Source organism: Choloepus didactylus, chromosome 23, assembly GCF_015220235.1.
Source record: "Choloepus didactylus isolate mChoDid1 chromosome 23, mChoDid1.pri, whole genome shotgun sequence".
NCBI classification, from domain to species: domain Eukaryota; kingdom Metazoa; phylum Chordata; class Mammalia; order Pilosa; family Megalonychidae; genus Choloepus; species Choloepus didactylus.
In genome coordinates, this window is record NC_051329.1 from 16,632,066 (window position 1) to 16,657,603 (window position 25,538).

General features: G+C 47.8%; 1 protein-coding gene across 1 annotated transcript in view; it reads right to left on the reverse strand.

The window, feature by feature from the left end:
* The window catches only part of KSR2 (kinase suppressor of ras 2), a 427,972-nt gene that overhangs the window by 77,785 nt on the left and 324,649 nt on the right, over positions 1 to 25,538 (reverse strand). Inside the window, exons 6-7 of the mRNA XM_037817062.1 lie at positions 16,358 to 16,427; positions 13,001 to 13,084 (exon numbers count right to left, since the gene is read on the reverse strand). Coding sequence (XP_037672990.1) covers positions 13,001 to 13,084; positions 16,358 to 16,427 — 154 coding nt within the window. The remainder of the gene's footprint in view (positions 1 to 13,000; positions 13,085 to 16,357; positions 16,428 to 25,538) is intronic.

Here is a 25,538-nt window from a genome sequence, read left to right on the forward strand (position 1 = left end):
TGTTCTATCTTATATAGCCCTGAGAAGGCCCTGAATTCCTCTCTGATATGGAAAAGTAAGACCTGGGGCCACCAGGAGCCAAGCAGAAGTGAGGAGACATGCAAACAGCATTAAGTAATATTAAATCACATCACGAGGATGTTGGTTCCTCTTCGGTTCTCCTTCAGCCTGGTTACACCCAGGAGAAGGTCTCGTGTGCTAACACCTCTTTATACCTCTCTGACACTTGCTACCCCCAGCCCCAGGCTGCTCAGCCAACAGTATCCGATTTTGTCACCTCGGAGTCTTCAAGTCTCTGGTGGGAGGAGGCTCGTTACCTACAGGCCCAGCTGGCAGGGTTCGGGTTGGCCCCGTGGCATCCTGGCAGCACCCTGAAGCGGGGGCAAGAAATTTATTCAACTTTGTACCACAGCTAAACCAGGAATCGGAGAGGGGAGGCTTCCCACATGACCTCAGCCTGTTTCCTGCCATCATCCTCGGCATTCTCCTCTCCAGTGTCCCCTTTTGGCTTGTCCCTTGTTGAATCGAGAAGCCCTCCTTCACCTGTGGCCAAAGGGTAGGAGATGGAAGGCTTTCCTTCTGGCTAGGGGCTTCAAAGAGAAGCGTCAGGGGTGGGAGCAGCTGCTCCTTGTGCAGAAACGCCCCGCAAGAACTCTCCGTGATGCCTAGACACTGAGCCCTGGCAGCGGAGGTCCAAATGTCAAGAACTAGAGCCTGCAAGGACCTGCTAACAGAGGGAGCAGGGTCAGCCCAGCACTGGGACGACACAGACTCCAGAGGTGGGGAAAAGGCCGGACCACGTGAATTCACGCACTGCCACAGTGTCCCACTTACAAAGAATCATTTCTCCAGTGGAAAGCACACACGATTCCACCCAAATTAGACTTTCCATTTTCCCTGTCCATAGAAGAAAGAGCTACTCACATAGAATTTATCAGCGGACTACCCACTTCAGAATCAGATCACCAAGCCTCACCTTCAGAGGGTCCGAGTCAACGAGTGTCTGCTGGGAACATAAATGTGTAGCGAGCACACTCTAAAGCCTGAGAACTACTAGATGAGATGAAAAAAAGTCTACTTCCCAAATGAGAGATTCCTGGGAGCAGAAATCTTCTTAAATACAGCCCCTCCCCACCAAGGGGGAAATGGGTCAGGAGAGCATAGGGGACAAGGCTGGGTCCAAATCCTACTGCCACTACTCCTTGGATGTGACAACTTGGGCAAGTCAGTGGCTTGCTCTGAGCCTCGGTTTCCTGAACTGTAAAGTGGGGACAGTCATGGCAACTGGCTCACAGGGTTGTAGTGAGGACAGCTGATACGATGCACATAAGGGACTATCATCCAGCAGACACTCAAAAGGCAGCAGCAACTATCCTTCTTAGTGTGGTGGTTCTTGTTAGTATTGTTAGATGGTATTGTTGTTTTCCACTGCAAGCCCTAAGACCCCTTCCTGAGGACCTTCTCTGGCTGGAAATGGGGGCTGGCCAGAAGGCCAGGGAGTTAACACTTCCAGGAGCACCCTCAACCCTCAACCGTGGGAGGAGGTGGCCCCCTCTCCCTTGGGTGGGAAGACGCGGAGGTTTGTTTGACATTGTCTCCCAGTGCTCCCAATGGGAGTGGGCCCCAGTTCCCCCCAGTGCCTTCCCCTCCTGTCTCACTCTCCCATCCCCCAATGGTGTGTCCTAGGGTCATCTCTCCCACAAACCACCCCCCCCCTCAAATCCCTGTCTCAGGGTCTGTCTTTAGGGGAGCCCAACCTAAGACAACAAGACTATTACATGAGGTTCTGGGCACCAACATGGCAGGCCCCAAAGCTCTCACACCAAAACCAAGCCCTCAGAAAATAGGAGTTCCTCAAAAAGTTAGACATTGACTTACCCAGCAATCCACTTGCAGAATATACCCCGAAGAATTGAAAACAGGGACTCAGACAGATCCTGGTCCACAAATGTTCGTGGCACCATTCTTCATGAGAGCCATAAGGTGGACACAACTCAATGTCTGTCAACTGAAGAATGGGTGAGCAAAACGCGGTCTATCCATACAATAGAATATCACTCGGCCATAAAAAGGGATTAGGTACTGATAAACACTACAATGTGGATGAACCTTGAAAACATTATGCTAAGTGAAAGAAGCCAGTCACAAAAGGTCACAAATTATGTGATTCCATTTGTATGAACTATGCAGAATTGGTAAATCCATAGAAACAGAAATCATATTTGTGGTTGCCAGGGGCTGGAGAAGGGGGAATGGAAGTGGCTGCTTCATGGGTATGGGCTTTTATTTTGGAGTGAGGGAAAGGTTCTGGAACCAGATAGAAGTGGTGGCTGCACAACAGTGTCCACGTACTGAATGCCACCGAATTGTTCACTTGAAAATGGTTTGGATTCTATTACGTGAATTTCCCTCCATAAAATAAAACAACAAAAAACAAAAACAAGCCCTCTGCTCCTCAGTTCCTTGTGTGTCTCTTTAGCTCACAGTGCTTAAAGGATTTGGTTCTCCAGATACCCAATTTCACAGCAACCCCAAGTGGAGTGAGGGCACAGAGTCAACTCCCTTAGACAATGTGGGAGAAGGAAAACTTCCAACCAGACATGGGGCAGGAAGAGTGCCATCTCCTAGGAGGGGGGCTCTGGACGACTCCCAGCCACCAGCAGCTAAAAGCCTGGGCTTGGGAATCAAGCTACTGTGAACCTAAATCATAGATCTCGTCTTTCCGGTTGTGAGACCAAGGGGAAGTCAGTTCATCCCCATGGGCAATGGCCCCTCATCTGGAAAGCTGTGAGGAGGATCAAATGAGAAAATGCCTGGGTAGAGCTGGGCACCAAATGACTCAGGGTTCCAATGGGGACACTGAGGCACACCTTGGTCCATACAGTAAATATGTGCTACCCTCAGATGGCCTGGTAACATGGGAAGATTTAAAACGTTCGTTGGAAGTGGTTAATTTTTTATTTATTTATTTATTTTTACTTCGAAGACTTAATAGGATAAGATTCAGTTATCAAGAAAAGTTGCTTAGGTGGAACAACTCATTCCCCAAAAGAGCTCCTGGCTAAATGAGACATCTCTCTGTCTGCAAATTAAAATGCAAATCTATTCTTGAGGGCAGAATCTGGGTCTTACTTATTTTTGTGGCCCTCTCTCCTTCCCCACTTTCGGTACCTGGCCTGGGGCCTGGTGCATAATATGTGCTGAATGAATATTGGAAATATGGAGGGAGAGAGGAGAGACAGAAGACAAAAGGAAGGAAGGCAAGAGGGAGGGAGGGGGACGAGGGAGGAGGGCGAGGGGGACAGACAGAAGAGGGAACCTGTCGAATGCTACTGATGTAAGGGCATTCATAATCTATCAAAAATATTTTTAAATGATCTCCATTTCTTAAAAACTGTGTTTCTCTCCATTTGTGAAACGCAGGCACAATGTCCCTCTCTACGTCCTCTTCTTTCTGTCCTCCCTCCCTCCCTTTGTCTGGCGTGGCACTGGGGGCAGGGATGTGAACAGGAGTAAACCGGGCCTCTTCTAGACCTTGCCTGAGAACTGTGGGGACAAAGGGCACCTTCAACAAGCAGCTCCGCTGTTTCTGTAATAGATTTGTCACGGCCCCCAGAAGCCCTGTGGAGCTGGTACAAGCCCAGAGCCCGGTGTGGGGTTGGCATCAGAGTGCCAGTCTTGCCGGGGCAGGGGACGGGACAACTTCCTGCTGGCAGGGAATGTCACGTCAATTTTAAATGGTTCACTGGGTGATGCTAAGCAATTTGTAAAAAACATATTCCGAGCTGCCCGAATCCCTGATTTCTCCTACTTTCTCTGCCTCACACCAGCACGCTTTGCAACACATCTGAGCAGGGCATCACCTGTCCTCGCAGAGTGCAAATGGAATGTTTTAAAAACCTGGCCCCTAACCTCATATTGAGGAGCCATTAAACAAGTACCGACTTGGAGCCAGGAGTGCTTACATAACTCACAACCCTGGGAGAGGTGGCTACTGCTACACCCATTTCAAAGTCCCGAAGACTGAGGCTCAGTAAGCAGCCCAGTCATGCAGTCAGGATAACTGATGGAGTGGTTCATTCATTCATGCTTGTGTTCCTCCTCTGGGCCAGGTACTGTGCTAGGCACTGGGGGTGTGTAATAAAATAAGAACTTTTTCTTTATAGATCTTACAATCTAGCAGAGTTTACTGCCTAGGGATGCAAACTCATCTCCTGCGGCTCCAACCATGAATGTCTTTCCACTCATGCCACTATTTCAGAATCTCTTAGAAATGATCCCCTCTCGATTTGAACCAAGTTTTGGGGGACATGGGTTTGCAAGAACCACTCTCCCTACAGAGGCTCTTTTTGAGAGCTCCTCTGTCAACAAACATTCACTGAGCACTTGCTATATATGAAGCACTGTGCTACCTCCAGAGCTTTAAATGATGAACTGCCCAGACACGGCTCTACCCTCAAAGAGTTTTAAAGTCTGGTCAGGGAGACGTGCAGGTAAAGAGGCAAATACAATATGGCACGGTAGGACTGGGAAGGACAGGGTGTGGCACTTTGGATTTGAGGGGAGTCACAGAGGGCTTCCTGGAGGAAAGGACAACTGAGCTGAAACTGAAAGGTTAGTGGGGCTAGGTGAGGTGGGTAAGAAAGATTCAGGCAGAAGCAAAAGTGTGCAAAGTTGTGGCAATGCATGAGCACATGCCCAGCTGCAGAGGCTGACGGATGTGGCTGAAGCTCTGGGTGTCGGGAAGGGAGGGATGAGACGGGAGGAAGGAGAGGGAAGCAAGAGATTGTGCCAGATCTCATCACGAGATTGTATTTTCTCCTGAGAGCACAGAGGAACCAAGGAAGGATTTAAACAGGGAGGTGAATGCCAGAGCAGCATTTTAGAAAGACCCCTCTGGTAGCAGATTATTGCAATTAAACGGCGGTGGCCTTCTGTATCTTCATCTTTCCTACTCCCTCCATCTGCTTCCCTTCGCCCAGGTCACTGCATTAAGTGCTCCTTGTAGCTTCTTGCAAAATCACTAAACCAAATCATTATCCCCTCCCTTCGCAGTGAGACTGGTTCCACTCAATACACCAACTGAGCTTTTTTTTTCTTTTCTCATTTTGGTCTGTACATTGAGCTGATGCTTCTAGAAACATCTCCATATGCTCCTGGTAAAGAATATGAAAACACCCTTCCTTCACTGCTAACTCAGTGAGATTTTAGCTCTTGGGCCTTTAAATCTTAGAAAGAGAAACCCAACATCATATATGAGCCAAAGGTGGTGAGCCGTTCTGACATATAAATCAGACAACAGGCTTCAGTGATGTAAGGAAAAATAATCAGGAAAACCCCCAGCATTGTTCTCTCCCAAAGAGGACACTGTAAGGGAAGCTGTAGATTTATTACCTGTTGGAGGTGCCCCCTCCCCAACTTCCCTGTGAGAGAAGCAGCTGACTGTAGCGTCTTCAAGGCTCCTTGAACCTAGAGGTGTCATCAGAATGCAAAGCCCCACTTGCCATCTTTCAATTCAAAAAGGATTTGGGGAGAGTAGAGCAGGCTGGGGGAGCAGGGTTGAGACCAGGTTCTCACACTCTGTTCTGCTGGTGTAGTCCAGGGGGAGCAGAGTGGGAGCTGGAATTTGCCATGGGCCTCCTGTGGGGCTGGACCTTGGCCCGTGTACTGTGGTGAAGAGCCTGGAATCTTTTAACCACTGACCATGAGGCTTCAGGCAGCCATCTTCCTTCTGAAGGCCTCTGGTTCCTCATCTATAAAGTGGAGCTAATAGCAGACCCTGACTTCCATGGTTCTTGTGAGGATTAAATAAGATCAAGCATGTTGTTTAGCAAAACGTCTGGCACTTAGTAGGCCCTAAATACTTGATATTATCACCACCACCATCACCACTACCACCACCATCATCATCACCATCATATCCAACCTCTATCTCAGCCTCCAGTGGAAGTATAATCACCCCTCACACACAACTGTAATTGGCCCCAAATTTTTGCTTATAGTAGGTAAAAACTCATATGAGGGACCATTAACTCCCATTATAATTATGTAAAAAACTGATGTTTCTATTAACGGAAAAGTAAGTTCAAGCTTCAAGCGGGTGATCTCTGAAATGCGTGCTCATAATTATATCCTGCCAATATCCTGCCTGTTGTACCAATCCCCGAAGCTTCAGGAACTTTGCAGCAGCTGCACCACCAGTGCGCATCACTTCCCCAGTTTTTTAAGGGCTGGGAAAATTAGTGTGCCCAGTGGCTTAAACCAATCAGGGCTTACTTCACATTTCTATCTCCTCATCATCTGTGGCGGGAGCCATTTTTACACAAATGGGAAATTTTCAGGTACAACACTGTATTTTGATGCAAGGACATGCAGGAGGAAACCCAAGAGGAAATCAAATTCAAGTGAAAAGATTCAATAACACAGCACAACTGGACAAAGGAGTGCATGGCTCATTTAAGTGAAAATTAGTCAAGCAACCCCTTTACATGGAAAGAAACAAGTACCAGGTAAATCAACTGTGAGCCAGCCAGGCTACTGCAGGCCGGAGGTGCAAGAGTTGTATAATAAAAGGCATTAAAAGACCATTGGAAAAAACTGGAGATCTTGTGCTGGTTAACTTGGGTTTCCAAATACCACCTTTACCTTACTAGGGAAAATGATTCTGGGTCTCACTCCTACAGAAGTGGGCAGTGCCATCAGCTGGAACATATAAAATATTTTTAGTCAACACAGACCTGCCTCTGTTCTGGGTGACATTTTTGGTTGTCACAACTGGGGGGAGGTGATGGGTGCTACTGGCCTCTAGTGGGTGGAAGCCAGGGATGCTGCTCCACATCCTCCCACTCACAGGCCAGCCCCCACCACAGAGAATTATCTGGCCCCAAATGTGAGTAGTGTCATGGATGAGGGACACTGATATCAATCTTTTACCAAACCTTCCAAGAAATTGGCTCATTCAGAAAATCCCAGCAGAAAAAATGAGAACAAGAACTACAGAAAAGTGAGAAATGTACTAAGTTTTCCAGAATCTCAACCTTGCTTCAACCTATAGAAGGGATTTAGTGGATATATTTCTTTTTACATTTTTTACTAACAGAAAATCTGCTTCCGAATTTAAAAAAAAAAAAAAAAAGTTGGACTTATTTAGAAACTCAATTTGGAGGAAGCCCCAAGTCATTAGTATGTTTTGGGCCCTCATGTCTTATCTTGTGGAGTGAATATATGAGTCTCACTTAACATCAGAGAGGTTTAGAAACTTTCCTCAAATCACACAGCTCAGATATGGCAGAGCCAGCACCTGAACTCACCACCTCTGGCTCCAGGATTTGTATCCTTTTTTGCTGTTTTCCTGTCATAGGTTGGGATTCCTTGAAGCAAATCCTGAGCCAAATATCCTTGCCTGTGATTTACAGAGGGAGTGGGTCCTTCAGAAAGAACCTATTCCACTGTGGGGAGGGAGAGCAGCACAGGAAAGGGGAGAAGCTAAACAAGGATGTGGTTAGAGGAGAATCTGGTTTCGACCTGATCCCATGGGAGCTCTGGAGTGTAAACAGCACCATAGGGTCTGGTTGCCTTGAGATAAAGGGGCTGCTGGGCTTTGCACCCCTGTATCAGTTAATCACTTGCCTTGCACCTGCTGGCTCTGGGAAAGGGACACTAACTCCAGGCACCTGTGAGTGAGGCAGCTGCAGTCACCCATGGGCAGCCCTCCAGAGAGGGTCTCAGCTAGGAGCCATCAACAGCAGCACCCGTAGCCCCTAGTAAAGTGGTTGCCGGGCAGGCCACCAAAACACTTAAGTGTGAGGTAAGGCTGTGCTCATCGTCCCCTAATTTTCTCCTCCTATCCTCCAAGTTGAGGAGTATTCCTTGGTCATGGAGAAGAGTGAGTCTTCTGGTTACATCTGCAAGGGACTCTGACCCTTCTAATCTAAGGCTCTAAGAGCAGGGGACTCGGAGACGATCAGAATTCCTGGCTTCTGACTCCTGACTCTACCACCCAGAGGATGGGGGGTCCTGACACCAGCATCCTCCGCCCCCAGGCCATGCATGTCCTTGGTAAATTGCCCACTCTCAGGATGAGACCTCCAGTGTCCACGGGCACTGTGCCAGGAGTGGGGCTGGGTGGGCAGCGAACAATGCCCGGCCCTCACGCCAGCCTCAGGCAGCAGTAGCACGAATTGTGGCAATGGGTGTCCTGAGCAGGGCGGTGAAGCAGAGTCAAGTCCCAGTCCTGGCCTGGTGCAAACAGTTGCAAAATCTGCTCGTGGCTTTTGAAGTCCTGATGCAAGCCCTTGCCCCTGCTGTCCCTGCCCAGCACACCCTTACCCCTGCTTCGCCTGGCTAACATATTCTTCCTGCAAGACTTAGCTGCAAAGCCCTCTGGGACCACCCCCCTGATGTACACGGTGTATTCCCCCTGCCTGGTGTAATCCCATAGCTTCCCCCTCCGGCAGAAGTCATTCAGCTCATTTATCGCCCCCTCACTCACACCTGAATGTGTATATGGATTATCTATGAGGCTTTATTAAAAGGCAGATTTCCAGGCCCCATCTCCAGGGTCTGGGTTAGGAGGTCTAGGGAGGGGCTCTGGGAGCTGCAATTTTAAGCTCCCACCGTGGTGCTGAAGCAGACGAGGCTGGGACACACCACCACAATGGATGGAGACTGTAAGCAGCCTGGGGGCAGAAAGTGAATCGATTTCATCCTCACAGCCCTGGCAACCTGCAGATGTGCAGTCAGGGCTGGCTGATCTGGCCAGAACTAAAGCCCAGTATGTAGAAGGAGAGTTGTGGGCTGGCTAAAACAAGTGTGCAGAAAGACAGTTAAAATGCAACACTCCAACAGAAGTTGTGGAAGATGCCCCCCTCCTTTCCACACTCCAGCCCGTGCAGAAAAAAAAAACGCACTTGGGTTCAACCTCTGGTTTTCTAGAGCAGAAGGCACCCCAAATCACTGCTTTGCATCCTGCTGTAAGTAAAGCAGATGGGGCGGAGAGGTTTCCAGGGAGCCAGACCTCAGCTGTGCAGAGACCTGACGAGGGACACTGGAAGGGGGAATCTTGCAGATAACCCATGACTGAGGGCTGGGAAATCCATCAGCATCTTATTGCAAAAGCAAACTTCTGCCAGCTGAATCCACAGTTATCAGACAATACGTGAATTGTGCTGACATCCACTCAGAGCTAAACTCCGTTCCCCGCTCATGAACCTCTTAGATGAAAACGCCTCAATTTAGATGACAGCAAATTGCTTTCTGCATCTTAATTTCCTATTAGTTCATTAATCTCTCTATTCAGAATGCCAACAAGACAGCTGATGATAATTCCAGAGAGGAAGTGGCCATTGAACTGAAGCAGGAGGGAAGGGGGGTAGACATTAAGGAGAAGTTTCCTGGCTTCCTGGGTGGAAGTTACTTGATAAAATTATAATAGTATTAACTTTCATTGCTTAGGCACTTATAATGTGCCAGGTCCTAGGCTGAGCATTTTACCATAATTATCTCACTTATTATTTTTTAACAATCTATTGAGGTACATACTATCCCCATTTTACAGAAGATGGAACTGAGGCTCAAAAAGGGTCACATAGCCAGTTGGTGGCAGGTCAGGGACTCAAATATAAGTGTGTCTAACCTATAGCCAGATTCCTAATCACGTCATCCTTTTTTACTCATCACACAGATATATATGGAATGAAATTACTGGCAAGGGCTTGCTGAAGGAGACCCAAGTGTACAGAGTGAGGCTAAATGGTGTAATGACAGAAGAGCCTAAAAATTAATCAGCAAAGATTTGATTTACTCCCCTTTCCAAAACATCTCACACTTTGAAACGTCCAGCTGGAAAACAAGGGCTTAACTTTATTTTTTAAACTATGCCTTACCTGGAGCTGTAGTTTTCAAAGTGCGGTCCCGGGACCCGCAGCTTCACCATCACCTGGGAACTTGTTAGAAATGCAAATTCTGGGGCCCCACTGCAGACCTACTGGATCAGAGGCTCTGGGGTGGAGCCCAGGAATCTGAGTTTTAACCAGCCCTCCAGGGGCTTGGGAGACCCACTAGTCAAGGTCTTGAATGCACATGTTGAAGCAGTGCTTCTCAATCCCTAATGCACCTAAGAGCTAGTTGGGCAAGCGCAAAACCCACTTTCTCACTTAGCAGGTCTGGGGTGGGGCCTGAGACTCTGCATTTCTCATCAGCACCCTGGTGATGCTGCTACTGCTGGTCCAGGGCCCACATTTGGAACAGCCTGGGTCTAATACAATCCCTGATCACCCAGGGAGAGTCTCCGGAAATAACAGAACCAGGGTTTCTCTAGGTTTAAAAAAAAAAAAAAAAAATCGCCTCCAGGGTGATTCAAATCCATCCCTCTGGGGAGCTTTAGAAGCACAGCAACATCCAGGACCACACACACACTATTTTTCCAAAGTGCCCACTTAGGTATGAGACCTTCCCCCATCACTTTAATGAAAATTGCACCCCCCACCCCAACACTTCCCATCCTTTGTTCTCCTTAACCTTCCTCCTCCACAATTACTGGCGTATAGTTTAGGTGCTTAATAAATATTTGTTAAGTAAATGAATGAATGCTCCAACGCATTTTCTCCAAGAACTTCCCCCTCCCCACCCTCGGTGCCACTTCTCTGAAATTTCACAGGTCCCAGCTCTTTATGCATGCACCACTCTTCATTGAAATTCATTTCCCTATTGGCATGTCTACCAGCTATTTCTATATCTTATCCAATCCTTCTTTAAGCCTGTAAGTGAGTACCAAATTTTAGCCATCTTTGAAAACTCATATAATAGATGACCATCCATTCTCTTACAATTAAGGCAAAAACTGCAGGATTTTATTCATAGAAGAGTAAGTTCAAACTTTTGGTGGTATCGGTAATGCACACTCATAATTGTACACTGGAGATAACTCTGAAGTCTCCTGTAGTTACACAAATACAAAGTCAAAACTCCTGAAGCATGTAGGAGAGTTGTAGCAGCTGCAGCAGCTGCTTTCACCGTTTTGGCAGTTTTTCCAAACTGGTGAGAGCAGCAGTGCAAACCAACTTCTGGTTTGCAATCCAGGAGCCAATTTTGCACAAGATAGAGTAGAGAGGAATACTTTTTTCTTAAACATTGTAATCTGGGGCAAGGATACTTCACTGCCTCCTTCTATCAGCCCTCTGGGGTAGGGAGCTGCCATCAGGCCCATTGTGCAGACAAGGAAACCGAGCCCCTGAGGTGACAAGCCTCCATTCAGGCTCGCACAGGGAGTCCGGTGACGGAGCTGGGAATCAAAGCCAGTTCTGGCTTCTTCCAGAGCCTGTGCTCTTTGCAGCCAACCCTCCCCAGGTCCCCATCCCTCCCCCAGCCTCTACTCCCAACCCTGAGTGGGACCTGAGCCTGTGCTCATGACTTCTAGAACAGAGAATTGAGAGGGAAAGCATCCTCAGCGATCCGCCTCTAGTGCTGAAAATTAAAACGGCTCAGGAAGTGTTCAGGCTTGCTAACTCCTGGCTGCGTCCCTCTCATCTAATTACCTGACTTCAAAGGCTCTGCTCCACAGGTATGAGGATGTGAAGGCTACATTTCCCCCTCCCAAAGAACATGGTATGGCCAATGTGACAGGCTCGCAGAGAAGCCGGGGTGCAGGGGAAATTGGACAGGGTTTGAGCTGGGTCCAGCAGCCAGCCTTGTGCCTCTTGCAGTCAGAGAGGCCAGGGGCCGTCCTCCTGGGGGTTCATCTGGTAGTCTGGGCACACAGAGGACGGGAGAAGGGTGTGGACTAGAAACCCTAAGGTTTGGTAATCACAGTCCATCCCGTTATGCTTTGAAGCATCAGGCTCCTTGGGGGCTAATTAACCCTTCCCCATCAGTGGGAGAGAAGCTCAGGGGAGCCCGCCAGGCCGGGAGAAGAGTGAGAACTCGCCCCTGCTGCCATCCCACCTCCATTGGGGGGCAGAGATATAGGAGGCCTGAAAGGGCCCCAAGGAGAGTTCCCTGCCTGAGCTGAACAAGGAAGAGCAAGGCTAGAGGGGCGAGATGGGTTCCTAAGCTCCTTGAAACCAAGCGCCTCTTAGAAAGCAAACAGATGTTCATTTGTAGGAATACACCGAGTTGAATGTTATTGATTATTTTACAGTAATTGGGCCAGAGGGGGCATTTAATACGTGTTTACAGAAGGAGAAAGGGAAGCCAGGAGGACAAACGCATTTGCAAGCTTTTCTAATGGGCTTCATTCACTCTGACCAAAGTCAGAGCTATGTCTTTGAGTGGGCTGATTTATTGAGCGCTTGCCACCAAATGAGGCAGGTATAATGATTATTCCTTTCATGCAGATCAAAACACCATGGACAGAAATGTGAAGTGACTTGCCCAACGTCACACAGCTAAAGAGTGGCAGAGCTGGGACTTGAATTCAGCTTTGTCTGACTCCAGAGTCCATGTTTGGTACCAGTTTTCTCCTGCCTGGACTGGGTTTGGGGGAGGGATGGGGTGAGGAGGAGGGGGTTGTGCCGTCAGAGGTCAGGCCTTCTCAACGCAACTTGAGACTAGCATGATGCCAGAGAAACGGTGCGGAACAGGGGTCAAGGGTCAGGGTTCAAGTCTCAGTTGCCACTCCCAGCTGTGGGCCTGGGGCAGGTGACTTACCCTGGCTGAGACTCAGCTTTCACATCGTACGTAAAGTGGGGAGAATTTGATACTTTACAGGATATGTTTGCTGACTCCTGCTCTTCTACTATGAAAATGCAAAGTACCCTTGTACCCCAGCAGACAGCATCGATTTCCAGCATCTTCCATCAGCTCTAGTTCTTATTCAAAATTGCTCTCCCTGACCCCTACCCCAAATGCAGAGGTTCATTTAGGATGCACTTCTGGAAAACGGGGCAATCATCTTTCCTGAGAGTTACGAAACCAAACTTCCACAAAACTGCTACAGACTCCCAGTATGGCTCTTCTCAACATGAGGCACCCTGAAAAGTTCCTTGGAGGGGCAGCCACTTACTTGCAGTTTTTACACTTGAGGCCAAAAAGCATCCCTTTCCCACAGACTATGCACGTCTGAGACATCCAGTACTTGGTGGAAAACCTGTGCAAGAGAGGCAGAACATGTTCAAGGGTAAGGTGAAGGCAACTGCTCTATCCCTGGGAGGCTGAACTGCTTGAATGAGCCCCAGAGTTAGGCAGTGTGGATTCCAGTCCCGCTGCTTCTAAGATACGCAAGTTGCTTTATCATCCAAGCCTCAGTGCCCTCATCTGTAAAATGGAGATGATGATATTATTGCATTCACAGGTTTCGGGAGGATTAAATGAGGTCTCACATGTCAGGTGTTTTGGACAGCACCTGGCACAGAGCAAGCTCTAGATGAACTGAGTATTATTAGCTTGAACATTCACAAGTTCAACAAATATCACCTAATGGCTACTATGTGTCCTGTTAAGTTCTGGGGGCAGAGCCAAGGATGGGCTTGAACTGCCCTCGGAGATCCCCAAACTAGGCGGGGCCCTCAGGGAGTCCAGCTGAGTCCTTCTGGGGGCCACCCTTGGTCATGTTCCCTGGGGAGCTTCAGGAGTGGGGCCTTTGTCCCCAGAAAACTGAGACCCCAAACTCAGCAGCAGAGAATAATCCCCTCAAGCTAAAGCCTTTTCAAACCATCAGCTCCCCGCTCCCCCAACCACCACCACTTGCTGCAAGAACAGGCAACTCAGAGTCCTCCTATATATCCTATATACCTCTAGGAACTGAAGGCAGATGAGGTGCATTCGATTAACTTCTTCTGATCTCTACGTTGCTGCCTGGGTGCTTTCTTCCCCAAGAGATACAAGGCAGCAGCCCAAAGAGCCCAAGAAAAGTATTGAAGGTCACCGGGTCAAAGTTAATTTTAATTTTCAATTTTTACCACCGTCAGCAGGAGTTCTATCTAATCTCCACTGCCTCAGAGTGTCAAAATGAAAATCCGGAAGTGATTATGTAACTTGGTGCCTGGGAATTTAAGGGCATGGTGGCCTCCCTGTGTTGAACCATTTTGCCTGAGCTGGACCAGTTGCTCTCCAAACAGAATGAACTGCAGCCCCAAACATCCATGTCTAAGCAAAAGCAATGTTCTGAGTGGAGACTCTTGTTGCTAGGAAACTCTCCCTCCAGTTTTGAACTGGGGTGGGGGGTGGCCTTCGGGGGGCCAAACGGCTGAACAGGGTCTGTTTTCAGGACCCCACAGCTTGTGGGATGGCAAAGGGGCCTGTGTCTCCACCCCTGGTCCCCAGGGCAGGAATCCAGGACAGGCAGAGTGGCAGGTGGAAGTTTTCTCTCATTTCTAGCCCTCTCCGGTGCCCCTAGTCAGCTCTCCCTCTTCCCTGACTCTGGATGAGATGACCGAGGTAACAGCGGATGGTATTTTAATTTCATTTCTTCACCAAGGCTGGGATGAGTCCAGGTGATTCCTTCTGGGCATTGAGCCCGGGGAGAAACACAGGGAGAGATGGAAGAATAACAGGTCATCCCAAATCCCAGCTCCTCTAAGATGTCCCCACGGTCATCTGGTAGACCCTCCTCTGGGAATCGGCATCGAGGTCTGAGGTACCACCAGGTTCTGACTTCCGGGTGAGGAACCCTGGGAGCAGCTGAGCCAGGGGCGGACCGAGCCAGAGGGCAAGGCAGAGAAAGGAGGCGTGTCAGATCAAAGGGCGGGACCAATCAGGGGACGGGGCAGAGTGAAAGAGGGAGGAGATGAGTTGGAGGCGGGGCTTACGTGGGGGCGTGGTTGAGCCAAGGGAGGGGCCAGGACGGGGGCATGGCAGATCCGGGGCAGGAACCAATCTGGGGCAGGGGCCAAGCTAAAGGGCGGGGCTGAAACGGTGAGACAGTGAGCTAGGGGCGGGGCTGAAACAGGGGTGGGCCGGAGCCAGAGGGCGTGGCAAATTCAGGAGGCCGAGGGGAAGCAAATACATAAAACGGCCGGGCTTGTGGATGCCCTTTCTCTGTATCTGACCGCCTGACCACTGACGTTTCCATCGCATGCTTTGTGCTGCTTCCTCCAACGTTTCCTCATTTGAGTCTTAACAACTATCCTGTCAATATATTTCTTCCAAAAACTGTTGAGGAGGTGCCATTTGGGGAGAGTGTGGCCACTGCTACCACACCCCCAGCCAGGACTGCGTGTCTGTCCCTGGTCTTTTCCCCTGAGGGCCTGCCTCTCTGTATTGTCACGGCCTGTTTAATCGGCTGCCTCTCCGCTAGGTCCCCAGCACCTCCAGGGCACGCTCAGTGCTGAACCCTGGGGTGCAGAGACTATAAAAACACTCAAGAATCCATGAATGAGTGAACAATTTCCGCAGCTAGGTCACGGGAGGTCCCGATGCAAAGAAAACCCTCAGCAGCACAAAGTTCTGAGGCTAATTAGCTTTTAGAGCCATCACATAAGCTCCCGGGGCTTCGGTTTCTTATCTGTTAAATGGGTATCACTACCCTTGCCCTACCAATCCCAATGAGTTATTGTGAGCATGAGATAAAATGTGGAGAGTTAAATTTGGGCGTTAAGGAACGTCTTATAAGGGATGACTAGCAGATGTGAACCTGGGGCAGTCCATGCCCTCCTAGAAGTCTCTCTGCATAGGAGAATAAACCAAGGGGCAGGTGTAGCCCTGAACAGGTGGTGTTCGCCCAGCGGGCTGGCGCCCTGGACCGACCTACCTCTGGGGCTAAGCGGTAGGTGGAGCTGACCCAGGGGGCGTGGCCGAGTGAAGGGCGGGGCTGAGGTAGGAGGCGTGGCAAGACCAGGGGCAGGAAGGAATCTGGGGCTGAGGCTGAGCCAAGGGGCTGACCAGAACCAAGGCCAGAAATCAGCAGAAAGCCAGCACCTCCAGGTCCTATCTTGAGTCTTCTGCGAGGGGAGGCCCAAAAGTAGGATATAAAGCATTTATTTTAACAATGATGCCATTTATTGAGTGTTTATTACGTACCAGGCCCTGTGCTAAGCAGTTTACATATATTTAATCTTCATGACCACCCTGTGGGTAGGCAGCCTCATTTGATGAGAAAATTGAGCCTCAGAGAGGTTGAGTAACTTCCTCAAGGTTGTAAAGCTTTACTAGCTGGATGGGAACACAGGCCAGTCCGACTCCAAGGTCCGTCACGTGCTAGGCTTATACGGGGTAGGTTGGTTAGTAAGAAGCAGACATCTCAGTCCCCAGGCTGCCACTTCGAGAGTCAGCCTGATAGAGGAGTGAGGGCCACGGTGACTGAGGAGCCAGAGCAAAACACTCTGCCCAGCCCTCCCCCACCCTGGGGCTAGGGGCCAGCCCCAAGCCCCACCCCTCACCGCACAGGGAGATGGGCAGCAGTGGGCACCAGGACCCAGCCTACCTGTGCTTGATGGAGTTGCCGAGGTCTCTGCGAGGAATCTGAGGGGACCAGCGCGGCACTGACAGCGTGTCTGCAGGGAGACAAGAAAGGAAGGGACTGTTACACAGTGAGCCAGAGGTTGGGGTGGGCTCCGGCCAAGCCCTGGAAGAAAAAGGGAGGCTTGCCAGCCTTGGGAACAATGCCCAGCGCCACCCCTTGCTAAGTGGGACCAAGAAGAACACTGGTTTATCATGTGTTACCTCAACTCACGCCAGGTCTCCTGGGCAGGGCAGCCAGGGGATACCCAGAAGGAAGCCAGCGGCGGAAGAATAACACAGCATCACTGTCATTTATGAAGTGCTTAGTGTGTGCCAGGCATGTGCCAAGTAACTCATAGACCTTAGCTTGTTACAGCCTCAAAACAACCTCAAGGAAAGGGGTTGTTAGCATATCCACCTTACAGATGAGGAAACTGAGGCTTGGAGACCTTGCCCAAGGTCATATGCACCTAGTAGGCTGCACAGCAGGCTGAGAATCTATGTTTGTGGGACTTGAGAGCATGTGGCCATGCATGCAAAGTTATAATGCCAGTCATGCAAGTACCATTTTCCTAATTTTTGCCATGCCCCTGCACAATCCCTAAGATTATTTAATTAATATTTTAAAGTTGACTCCACTTTTTGTTTGAATACATTTATCTCAAAAGGAAAATGTAAATGGAAAACCAGTTATCACTTACTATATACTCTAAGTAACTATTTTAAAAGTGTCCAACCATGTACCACCTAAAATGCTAGAATAAATGGATGGATAGATGAATGGTGGGTGATTGGGTGGATGGACAGATGGATTGATGGATGGGTAGATGGATGGGGTGGATGGATGGATGGTTGGATGGGTGAGTGGATGGATGGGTGGGTGGATGGATGATGGGTGGGTGGATGGATGGATGGATGGGGAGATGGATGGGGGATGGATGGGTAAAGATGGATAGATGGTTAGATGCATGGGTGGGTCGGTGGGTGGACGGATGGGTGGGTGTGGGTATATGGACAGATGGTTGGGAGTGAGGAATAAACAATAAATCACACAGACTTCAGACTACATGCCTATCCCCATCGGGTCTTCTTTCACACATTAGGCTAAATCCCAGCAATCTGCACTATGACTCTACCACTGCCTGAGTTTCCGGACTTGTTCTGCAACCCTGAGTGCCAGCCCCCACCTTCACCCCATCACCCAGCTGCCCTAACCTCCCCTCCTCCCAGACCATGCAGGCCCCAGAGAGATGTGAAACAACAGCGGAAATAACTAGCACCGCCTGTGAAATCTCCAGAACCTGGGAGAGAAGAAGCAAGTGACTGACCCACTCGCCAGTTCTCATTTCTCAGGCCAGACAGATGAAGCCTGCTCCCCGTTTTCGGAGCTGCAGATGCACGCCTCATTTTTCACAGCAATTGTTCTGGAGTGGCGCTCTCCTGGGGGAGCCCGGCATGTCTGAGCCTATCAGGGAGCATTTAACCCCCAACCCATTCACTCCTCTCTTCTGTCTAATGATAATGTCGCAGCCATCTGAAAGCTGTTTCCAGAAACACCAATTCTGCCCCTGTAAAGCTGGGTCCCTTTCTGGGAGAGCTAATGATCTTCCAAGCCCCAAAAGGCAGAGAAAATCCAAAAGGGAGGCAGCATGATATATTGATCAGAATCATGTCCTGCGGAATTTCCTCTAGTTTAAAAACTAAATGTCATCAAGTCTCAGCCAATTATACTAGTTTCAGTTTCGAATAGAAATTTAAAAAAGACAAGAAAGAAAAGCAGTTAAAGAATCCTTATCTCCTTCAGGGACTGAAGTCAGATTTGGGAGGAAGGATGCTACCTGTGAGCTCCTTCAGCTGCTTTCTCTGGAAGGGGGCAGAGGTGGGAAGGCTGGGTTAGTTCAGACCCACAGCCTCATTGAAATCTGCAAAACTCAAGGTGCCAAATGGGTTTCATCTCATGTCCAACTCTAGCTGGTAACAGTGTATGTTGAGAAGGATCCCAAGGGTTGACAGGAAAGCCCACTAAGGCTGATTAGCAATGTCTGCCATGGGTGAAGAATAAGGCAGCACCAACAAGCCTGCATATATTTATCACCCCTGCAAGGACAGGGACCATGCCTTCTTCATCTTTGCGTCATCTTCTCATAGCATCGCTCCTGATGCAACGTAAGCACGTAATACACGTTTGATGAGTCCAACATTATTATAATAAAAACAGCTAACATTTACTGGGAAGTCAACACGTGCTAGGCGTTTCTGCTGTGCATTTTATACTCAGAAGCTGTGCCTCTGTGAGGTTGCTGTTATCATTATCGCCATTGTACAAAGGAAGACACAGGGACTTTGTCAGAGAGGGACAGTGACTTGTCGAAGGTCACACAGCCAGGAACCAACAGAAACTCAAGGCATAACTGCAATTGTTCGCAAGTCCTCCAGGAGAGCTACTACACCAGCGCTCTCAACTAGAAGCACCTTGGTCCCCCTGGGGGACATTTTTGGTTGCCACAACTGGGGGTGGGGGTGGGGTGCTCTGGCATCTAGTGGGTAGAGAAGCCAGGGACGCTGCTCAACATCCTACAACACGCAGAACAGCCCCCACCACAGAGAATAAACCAGCCCCAAATGTCTATAGTGCCAACGTTGAGAATCCCTGATCTACATATTTCTCTACGCTTCCCCCCACCCCCCCAAAAAAAAACCCAGATGGTGCTTCTGAAGCTCAAGCCAGCAGGAAACAAATCCTTTATTATAAGCACATCTCACTGTTAGATTTATGTCCTAGTTATTCTGTCATTCTTCTGTAATTCTCAATTACAGCACCTTCTCCAAAAAGTAGATGTAATTAAATTTAATAGTTTGGATTCATTTCCCAATATCTGGTTGAAGGGGTGAGTTCTGTCAATTATATTAAGCAGCTGTAGTCTCAAGCAATAATAACCCCACAAGCCTGCGAACGTGGGCGTGAAGATTTGAACTTTGAGATCTTCTCTTTACTTTCTTCGTTTGGATTTCATTAAACTTGGCAATGCAAGCCTGAAAGCAAAAGAAAACTGTTTAAAGAAAAAGGGGGGGAAAATCTATGAAAATCCAGGCGTTATCATAACAGAGAAGGCAAACAACATTTACAGCAATTAAACCAATACAGAAACTTCTGTTTAACAATCAAAGCACCTATTAAGATGTCTCTGCAGCTGAACAAAAGCTTCTTTTCTACTCTAATTTTCTGATAACGAGTCATGCAGACACAGAGGCAGAATTCTGGGCATCCCTGGTGCCTTCGGTCCCAGGGGTAGAATAATAGATCCCTCTTCTTAGATATGTTCATGTCTAGTGCATGGAAAGGGAAGGAGCTTTTGGAAGGAAGGAGGCTTTTATCTTCCCTTCCATAGGTTCCACTGTCAACGCCGTATCAGAAGCACTTCCGTATAGAAGAAGGGGGTAAACCAGAAGCCCTGGGCTTTGCAACCACCTTGGTAGCCAGACTGACAAACAGAAGGCCTGAAAGAAGAGACTGATGTTAATAAACATCCAAGCTATGTAGCACTTTAACAATGGAAAGTTCTGGCTCCGACCTGATGAGTTTGCAGTCAGGCTAACAGAGGAATCCGACGTGGTAAAAACACATGAGGGCATACACAGCTACACTGGGTAAATGGGTGATAGAAATGGGAAGGAAGAGGAGGAAAATGAAGAAGAGGAAAAAAAACAGACTTATACCATGTGGCAATTACGACTGCCAATACATTTATTGTCCTTTACATATATTATCTAATTTAAGCCATATACTACAATGACATGACTCACCTATTGTTATTAGCCCCATTCACAATGAGGAAATCAAGATGTTGTGCATTTTCTCATGGTCACACAGCAAATAAATGCCGGGGCTGAGATTTTTAATTCAGGTAGCAATCTCCAATTTCCTCCCATTTTATAGATGGGAACACTGAGGCTGTGAAACCATAAGTGACTGTCCACAGTTGAAAAGTGACTGAACTGGGATTTAACTGGATGCTTCTAGTCCAAACTGCTCTCCAAATGCCTGGAGTTCAACCCATCCTCTACTGGCAATGCCTCCTGCCTCTGGGAGTCAAAGCAAACAAAAAGGCTAAGCCTCAACTTTAAGCTCAGGAAAGAGTCCCAGAGGCCTGGAAGGGGATATAATAGCATGTCATCTATTCCTTAGAACTCATGCCGTCATTCAACAAATATTTTATTAAGTATCTGCAGTCGGCAGAGTAATGCAGCCCCTCCCCAAAGATGCCCATGTCCTAATCCCCAGCACCTGTGAATATGTTTCCTTGCATGGCAACAGGGACATTGCAGTTGTGCTGATGGGGATATTATCCTGGATTGTCTGGATGGACCTGATGTCATCATGAGGGTCCTCATAAGAGGGAGGCAGGCAGGTCAGAGTCAGAGAAGGAGACGCGACCACAGAATCAGGAGCTGGAGCGTTGCGGCTGCTGCTCTGAAGATGGACGGGGGCCACCAGCCAAAGATGGCAGGCAGCCTCCAGAGCTGGAGAAGACCAGGCAAGGGATTCTCTCCCAGAGCCTCCAGGGGGAATGCACCGCTGCCAACACCTTGATTTTAACCCAGTGAGACCCATTTTGGACATCTGGCCTCCAGAACTGAAAGACCACAAATCTGTGCTATTTGAAGACATTAAGTTTGTGGTAACTTGTTAAAGCAGCAAAGGAAACTAATACAGCACTTCTGTGCCAGGCTGGGTTTTAGACGCTGGGGATAGGGTGAACAAGATAAGCAGGTTCTCTGAGTTCAGAGTCTAAAGGGAGGGTCAGAAAATAAAGGAGGAAAAAAATAAAAGTGCAAGGTACTTTCAGGCAGGGATACAGTTCATGAAGAAAATAAAACAGAATTTGGGGTTTATTTTCAGGTGACGGAGCCTTGCAGAGCATTAGAACTGAGGTAGGACGGCTGTGCTTGGCCTGACGCATGTAGGCGCTCCCCCTGGTGGCCAAGGGGAGAACGGCCCACCATGCCGAGGCAAAAACAGGGACAGGGCCCTATCCCCCCCACCCGCAAAACCCTAGCTTCCCACTCCCCACTCTAACACCTACATCTGGGTACTTGACACTCAGAAGCCCATTCCATCTTCCATCCCAGGCCTTTTCCACTTTAGCTGTCATGATCCCACCCGTACTCCCCAATGAAAAAGCCACAGCCCATGACAGTATCCCTGGACAAGCAAAGGGAGTGCTTGTTGGCTCCCCAGGCTGTGTTCTTTTCAAAGAAGCAACAGGATGCTTTTTCCTCTGTGTCCCCGAAGGAAGATGTAGTGAAATATTTCACCCCAAACCTACTGGCCTTGTGACACTTGAAAATCTCCTGTGACACAGATTGATCTTCTTAAGGGAAAATTCCTAAAGGCATTATCAGTGGGAGATACATTTCCATATCCAGGGAGGGAAGGCTAAAGAGGCAGCCGAGGGAACAACACAAAGCAGATTTAAAAAAAAAATCCTCTTTGCAATTTGTCTACTATGGGGGCAAACAATATTAGGCTGAGAGCCCCTGGGGGGTTGGCCTGGGTCTCGCCCATCATCGTATCCCCAGTGTGTTACTCAGGATCTACACAAATGATAAATGTGTGTTGAATGAATGAATGAATGAATGAATGAATGAATGTATAGACTGATAATTGAGTTCTGGCCAAATCACTGGTGAACTAGAAGCTAACATGGCCCTGGGAGACCTTAGAGGCACTCTTTATGAGAACCGAAGCAAGTCTGAACTGACCTGTCCTCAAAATGCTGCTGTGTGGTAGTGAAGGTAGCAAATGTTATCTTCAAGTTATAGAGGGAAAATCGAGGCAGACTGGGGATATAACCCACTGTGGGTCCTTGGGTGAGTGAAAGTCTCTCTGAGCTTCAGAATCATCATGTAAAAAATGTGGGTAAATAACAGTACCTAACCCATAGGGTTGTCTGAAGACTACAAGGGATAAGAGTACTCAGTAAATGGGAGCGACGCTCAGTCATATATATATACACACACATATATATATTTAAAGTGGCTGCCTCTGCTATGTGTTCTGTGGTCATTCCAAACCACCGTAAGAGGTATGTATCCCCAGTTTACAGATAACAAAACTGAGGGTAAGTAAATTATTCAGTCACAAAGCCAGTATTTGTTGGACTTTAAATCTGAACTCAGATCCCTGTAAAACTAAAGCCTTGCCATCCACCCCTACATCATACTACCTTTGTATGTCATGTCCCCTTCTGAGACAAATGTAAAAAAAAAATTTAAAAATTATTCAGTCCGCAAAGGAGAGGCTAAGCTTGCATATAATTTTGCCTAAGAGTCTCCCCCTGAGTACCTCTTTGTTGCTCAGATGTGGCCCTCTCTATCTCTAACTGAGCCACCTCGACAGGTGAACTCGCTGCCCTCCCCACTACGTGGGACCCGACTCCCAGGAGTGTAAATCTCCCTGGCAATGCAGAATATGATTCCCGGGGATGAATGTGGACCCGGCATCGTGGGACTGAGAGTATCTTCTTGACCAAAAGCGGGGTGCAAAATGAGACGAAATAGTTTCAGTGGCTGAGAGATTTCAAATGGAGTCGAGAGGTCACTCTGGTGGACATTTTTATGCACTATATAGATAACACCTCTTAGGTTTTATTGTATTGGAATAGCTAGAAGTAAATACCTGAAACTACCAAACTCCAACCCAGCAGTCTGGACTCCTGAAGACAATTATATAATAATGTAGATTACAAGGGGTGACAGTGTGATTGTGAAGACCTTATGGATCACACCCCCTTTATCTAGTGTATGGATGAGTAGAAAAATGGGGATAAAAACTAAAGGACAAATGGGGTGGGATGGGGGGGATGATTTGGGTGTTCTTTTTTCACTTTTATTTTTATTCTTGTTCTGGTTCTTTCTGATGTAAGGAAAATGTTCAGAGATAGATTGTGGTGATGAACACATAACTACGTTATCATACTGTGGACAGTTGATTGTATACCATGGATGATTGCACGGTGTGTGAATGTATTTCAATAAAACTGAATTTAATTAAAAAAAATTATTCAGTCCTAGAGTTGGAGAGGACCACACACACAAAAAAATCTATTTCAGTCCCTGAGTCTCTAAACATCCTTAGAGAGATGGTGAGCTACCCTATCCTTAAAGTATTTCCAGGAAGATAAAGACCCCTGAGCACATAATATAATTAATAATAGCTGACATTTATTGACTACCTACTGCATGGCAGGGCCTAGACTATATGCTTTATATGTATTATTTCATTTAATCTCCATAACTCTATTCTAGGTGTTAGGGATTGGGGTTTGAGCTAGGACAGTCGAACCCCAAAACTCATGCTGAGAAATGATGCAAATGAAATGAAAGTTCCCAACTGCCCTTAAGCTTCCATTCCAGCGATGTGATTGCTTGAGTGAGAACCTAGCAGTTGTGCTGCATCCAAATCGACTAGCAAATTCTTTGGATGCCAAGATACCTGAAACTAATAAAACAGACCATTAACCTTTTCTTCTGTGGCCACAGGCCAGTCACTAGCTAAAATACCACTGATTTATCCAAGATGCCAACCAATCCCTAGCTAAAGCTACTCATGATATTATTCACCTAGCAGGGAATAATTCTATTTGCTCTAATACCTAATTCAAATATATTGAGTCTAAAACTATTTCAATGATGTGCTGTCTCTAAAGGTTACATCTCCAAGATACTTCAGGATCAAGTCAAGTTTCTCCATGTATTTGACCAAAATTTTCTCCCTCAGACAACTACAACCCACTACCAGGATTCAAAGTTCATTAACTGGGGCTCTTGCTGGTCTTGGGAGTTTTGGGGAACCACTTGGCTCTGTTAAGTGTGTAAAGGAGGGTAGAATCTGGATGCCATGCCTTGGGGGAAGAAATAAGGCAGCAGGGACTGACAGTGATGAGATGTGAGGGGCGAGCAAGGACACTCAAGCTCACTCTTAATGGAAGAGACCAACTACAGGGATTCCAGAGGAGATTCTTGGGAATTCCCTTGGCACTCAGGTATAACAAAGGGCAGTGGTAAAGTTCCAAGTTCCTTACCTAGAAATGGGCGCATTATTCTGGAATGGAGGTGCCAGGGTCAAACCAATCAGCATGTGTCTGGGGTCAGATGGGGATTTAAACTAGTGATGGGACTCTTGAGTGTGGATGTGGATGTCCTGTGGAGGCAGCAGGCTTAATTTCCGAATGGGAATAGCCTCCAGGGCATCAGCTTGCCCAGTGGATCGTGGGAGAGAAAGCGTGGACTCTTAAGTCAGCAGACCTGTGTTCAAACACCCGCTCGGCTATTTTCTAGCTAAGGGACTGTGGGCACTTACATCTCTCTGAGCCTCAGTTTTGTCACCAGTAAAAAGGGTATAGTAATAGCTCCCTCATAAGATTGTCAGGAGGATTAACTGGGGTAATATAATTAGAACAGTGCTCAGCTGAGGGCCTGATATTGTTATTGTTGTTGTTGTCATCATCACACTGCCTGTAGAATTAACATACCAGTTAGAACATGACAAAGTTCTCCATGGACTGATTTAGAGCAGGGATTGGCAAGCTGTGGCCTCGCAGGCCAAATTCGGCCCACCACCTGTTTTGTAAATAAAGTTTGAATGGGACACGGCCATACCCAGTCATTTACCTACGATCTATGGTGCTTTCCCATGACAAGGGCAGAGTTGAATAGCTGTGACAGAGACCATATGGCCAACAAGCAAAAAATAATTATTACCTGGCCCTTTACAAAAAAAAAAAAAAAAAAAAAAAATTGCCAACCCTTGACTTAGAGCTGTGTAACTCACTTCCAGGGCTGATTAGCAGAAAGCTTCTTCCTTGGAGCCAAAAGACATGGGTTCAAGACCCACTTCTGCCACTTATATGATGGGGGTCCTGGATAAGTGGTCTGCATTCTCCAAGCCAAAACACACATGCCCACATGGTGTCATCTACCAGCTCTCTTAATCCAAGCACCTTGTGGGGTGTGTTGTTTTGATCCCCACTTCACAGAAGACAATTGCTAGGCACAGGCAGACTTGTGACCCAGCCAAGATCCTAAGCCATACTGGTCTCACCCCAAGTCTGTGTTCTTTCTACCCCTTATTGTTTCCTGGTAAGATAATCTGTGAGGAGGTG